Genomic DNA, 5,212 nt, shown 5'->3' with positions numbered 1-5,212 from the left:
CTGCTGCCAGCCCTGACCTCTGCAAGTTCCTAAATACTGTCTAGTCTGTTACCTGAACTGACCTTGGCTTCTCCATGGAATGTGCATAGTGACTGTCTCCTGCCATGACCCTACCTGGTTTTGGATTATTCTACCTTCTAGGTACCAGTTTCAGCTATCCTCTGTGGTCATCTGGGCTCGACTACTGCAAGTTTCTCAATAATGTCAACTGGTCTGTGTTAAATATCGTGACACTTATATTATTTAAGTGTCTGTCTTAGGCGTTTGAGGTAAAGTGTTCTAGTGCCAGGCTGATTTAAAACAGTGTGACTTTTATTTAATTCACACTTGGCATCAACATAAAATGAATACAAAAGATAAAATAAAATACAGAGTAAAATATAACAAAAGTTGTAGATTATGGAAAAAGAAATAAGCTTTGGAGAAATGTCTAATCTCTTGCCTGTTCTATGACAAGTGTTTCAGTCTTGGCAAGGAAGACAACAGGTGTATCAAGGCTTTGCAGGCCTTAAGAAAACAAAAATGTCAGTGCGTGTTAGCTGTATAATGTCTTGATGTATGAGTGTGAGTGTGTGTATGTGTCTCTCTATCTCTAAGGCACATCTTATATATATTTTACCAGACCAACCCACTAAACAGTTATTTCCTAATTCAGTGTGAGCTAAATGAGTAAAACCTTTTTTTGTACTTCTTCTAAACTTATACTCTTAGTGTCCATATATGTAAACCTTCTAAACTTATACTCTTAGTGTCCATATATGTAAGCCTTCTAAACTTATACTCTTAGTGTCCATATATGTAAGCCTTCTAAACTTATACTCTTAGTGTCCATATATGTAAGCCTTCTAAACTTATACTCTTAGTGTGACGTTATCTTCAAACCTCTTAGACGACAGAAATACATGATACTGTTATATGATATACAATGGCTTCACATATCTTTAGAAAGAGACAATGTTCACATAAATGCATATAACCAACAATAATTGATACTAAACTTATCACACACTATTCCTAACTAATAAATGAATTATATGAAATAATTATCCAACTAACTATATTATAGATTAGACATGATTTTCTTTAAAAAAGGCATATCCTTTCTTTGTTCTACTGCATATCAATATCTTTTTACATTCCAATTGCTATTCTTAAGAGAAGCTTATGACCTGCTGACCTCTTAGACATAAATATACCATGGTTCATCTTTAACACCTGTTTTCCAAAGCTTCATACACACGCAAAGTTAAAATTACTTCTCAGTGATTTTACTTGTCATATTAGAGGAGATACTGACGTGAAAAGATACAGACGTCTGTTTTATGCTAAATTAATTTCTTACAATATTCCCCCTAAATATAATTTATCATATAATATTATATATACATTCATACTTCATTCATGGCCCAACTATACACGCTCTGAATCAGTTGTTCCAGATGCACCATTTTCTATAACCAGGTCAGTTAGGTCAGAGGTAACCTTCCTTCTAATAATACCTGACAGGATTTTTTCACCTTCTTTCATTTGTTTCTTAATCAGTTTGTAAAATCGTTTCATTCTAATCATAATACAGATTTGAAATAAAATACATAAAATCATAATAATAAATATAATAATTAATGGGTGTAATAATATATTTCCAACAGCTGCTGTTACTGAAGTTTTTCCCCACATTGATACAGTATTTTTAAATTTTGACCACCATGAACGACCTGAAAATTCAGACCAATCATGTTCTATCTTTAGTAGATTTCCTTGTTCATGCTTAAATATTATTTCTGCTTTCTGAAGTTCTTCAGACAAAGCAATTAATAATCCCTTATCCTTTTGTATGATCTCTGCCCATTCCTTCCATGGAAACTCATCTACTTGAGATATATTATATTGTATAGGTAGAACACTCACATTTTTCATAAGTATATTAGTTAAATTTACTCTAATTCCATTTAAACTAATTCCTGTAAGATCTCCTTCTATACAATACAAGCCTCGACTCAGGATATCTGTATGTGTGCAGGATAGGAAGAAAGCTTTAACTGTTTCAGTGTCTGTCATGACTTGAAAACAGACTTTCCTCTTTCCTACAACAGTGACTAGGTCAAATGAAGTTTTTACTTTTTCTATTCTTGCTGTACATAATGAATGATTATGAAAACAAGAGTGAAAAATACTTTTGTCCTGATTAGGCAAACATATTACTTTTGATTGAAAATGTAAACAAGAAGATAAATCTAGTTGTTCTGGTTCAGATGTATTAGTATCCAAAGCAAAATCTACAAACTGTAATTGATAATATAACAACTGAGTATTACTAACTGGCAATCCTAAGACTGTAACTGGAACTAACATTTGTTCTTTCCCAGCAATGGGAATCATTGAGGTACCAAAGCATTCATGTTGATTACATCCTACCCATTTATTTACCCATAAATCTGTATGATTTTTTGCAAATACATATTCATTAGGTAAACTTTGCAAAAGACGTAGAGGAGTTATTCCACTTTGGAATGCTTGTGCAATTATTTTAAAATTGGTAGAATACTCTGTCTGTATTTCTAGAAATGGCTATTTGGGAATGTTGTTCTCTGTCCATTACATTCAAAGTAACATCTTGTAAGTGGACTACAGCTGGGCCTATAACCGTAGCTGTCTTCATTAACATATTTTCTAATATTTGATTTACATTTCTTTGAACTTTAATACTTTTACTACCCACTAAGCCCGCTGTTTCCAGATCAGACTTTAATGTATTAATATCCATACTATTGGTAATACTTCCAATAGTACCAACTCCACCTAAAATTCCTTCTACGATACCTCGTTTATTCCTGTTGTTATTTTTATTATTAGCTCCAAACCATTTATCCATACCCAATTCCATATTAATTAAGTATTCTTGGCATTGAGGATACTTTGATGAAATTTTCCATTCAGAAACATTAAATTTCCAAAGTATAATCACAAAATGTCCTTCTCTTAAGAGATGTTTGGGTTGGAAATGATTAATTTGAAATGTACTAGAAGGAATACATTTTTCATCAGTACACTTAATGTTCTCAGGAGATGAAATTATAACATTTGCATTATCACATTTCATTGGATTATTTTCTAATGATATGCAACATTCATATATGCCTCTGTCATTAAGATTTGGACTACTGTGTTGATAAATAAAGTTATTGTTAGTCCAATCTACATTTCCAAGATTACTCTTACGAATTATATTAGTAGAGCTATGGAAAAGACTACCCAAAAATTCACCATTTCTTTTCCAAGTTAATAGGGAATTTTGAGGTAAATATATTTGTGTAGTACATATCAAATTTAAATCATAATTTCCTTCAATAATTTTAACAGCTTGAGGAGATACTTTTATATCTGGAATAATCAAGTCTACAATTGAAATAGTCACTCTCACTTTAACGTGAGCTGAACCTCTTGTTATTTGAAAATCCCATACTCTAATTACATCTCCTTCTTCATCTCCTGTAATCTTTAAATGTTCAGGATCCATAAACTGTAAATAATATTGGGTCAAAAACCAAATATCTGTTTTGGATCCTCCTACAGAAGAAGAACCTACTCTATCTCCAGTTACATCGCCAGTCCAAATTGTAGACTCATTTCCTTTTAAAACTATGGACCAAAATCCCATCTCAGTTAAATTACATTCATATGTACCAGTTTTATTATTATGTACATATGATCCTTGCATTTTTGTAAACTTTGTTTTAGATTCTATTCTAGCTTGTATTTCAATAGAGTTACTATGAAGAAAATAAAATTGCATACAACAAGTAGCTCCATGACCTATACAAGCAAGTCCATACAAGTCTACGGCTGTGTCAATGTCACTGTATCTTGGAAAATGTCTCTTGTTTCTGGATAAAGGCAATTCTCTTTTATGCAGGGTCTCAGACTTGTTCTTCTCTGCTGGGCTGGAAAAAGTCATATACGTTTTTAGGAATAAAAATGTCATTAATGAGAAAAGGAGTCCTGTGATGACGAATTTTCTCCTTTTAATGTTCTTTCTTTCTTTCCAATTTTCTGATGTTGTCAGTATTTCTTTTTGGAGTTTGATGTTCCTCCATATTTGATTATCAGATGTCATTTCTGCAAAAGAAATGCAGTATCATTATCTTGGCATAAACAACTTGCATTGATCAGTGTGAACCCATATTTTTTGTTGTCTCCGTGCATTTTTAACAGAATTGAGAGGTCTTTGGACTTGTATCATTACACCAAGTGTGTCCAAAATTTCAAAAGGACCTTCCCAATTACTTTGCCACGGCCCACTTTTTCTAAATGTTTTAATCATGACTTGTCCACCTTTATCAAATTTTGAGGAGTGTGGAGGGATCATTTTCTGCATGTGAGCAGCTGCATGTGGCAAAATGGCATTTAGATTGTCTTGCAACATCTGTAACCATTTGGTTTTCTCAATTGCTTCTTTCTGCGGAGTTGACAAAAAACACGGTTTATGTGGAAAAACAAGCGGCATTTTTCTACCTGTCATCAGTTCAAATGGACTGTATTGTGTAGATGAAGATGTTGTACTTCTGATACTCATCAGAACAAAGGGTACGGCATCTACCCATGTATGTCCTTTGTCTAACAACATTTTAGCAATTCTGGATTTGATAGTCCTGTTCATTCTTTCCACAATACCTGCAGATTGCGGATGGTATGGAACATGAAATCTTTGCTGGATTCCCAAAATTTTACACATTGCCTGCATTACTTTACCTGTGAAATGAGTTCCATGATCTGAACTGATGTCAATTGGGATCCCCCAAGTTGGAAAAACATGATTTATTAACATTCTTGCAGTTGTTAGTGCATCGTCTGTGCGTACAGGTAAAATCTCAACCCATTTTGAGAAAACATCAACAATTATCAGAGCATATTTGAAACCATTTTTTCCTGTTGGTAATGGTCCTATATAGTCAAGTTGTAATGTGGACCATGGACCATTAGCTGGAGGAGTTCTTTGTAAAGGAGGTTTCTGTCCTTTTGGCCTTGGGTTCACTTGAGCACAAATAAGACAAGATTGAATTACATTGTCTGCAGTCTCATCCATTTTTTCCCAGAAAAATTTCTCTTTGAGAATCTCTAACAATCTCTGCTTACCTATATGGCCTAAACTTTCATGGTTGTATTTTGTGAACTCCACTTGTAAATGTTTTGGTATGACAGGACGCAGAACCCC

At 33.5% G+C, this 5,212-nt stretch overlaps 1 protein-coding gene across 1 annotated transcript; it reads right to left on the bottom strand.

The window, feature by feature from the left end:
- Positions 1-1,352: 1,352 nt before the first annotated feature.
- On the bottom strand, positions 1,353-4,317 carry LOC149435036 (uncharacterized). The gene is given in 2 exon segments (XM_089663078.1): positions 1,353-2,566; positions 2,568-4,317. Coding segments are annotated over 2 exon segments (2,703 nt in total). The 5' UTR covers positions 4,115-4,317; the 3' UTR covers positions 1,353-1,410.
- Positions 4,318-5,212: the final 895 nt, after the last annotated feature.

Source organism: Staurois parvus, unplaced genomic scaffold, assembly GCF_062004578.1.
Source record: "Staurois parvus isolate SC_StPar_1 unplaced genomic scaffold, SC_StPar_1.0 ptg001622l, whole genome shotgun sequence".
NCBI classification, from domain to species: Eukaryota; Metazoa; Chordata; class Amphibia; order Anura; family Ranidae; genus Staurois; species Staurois parvus.
The sequence above is the reverse complement of the archived record's forward strand: the minus strand, read 5'-3'. Positions and strand labels throughout refer to the sequence as shown.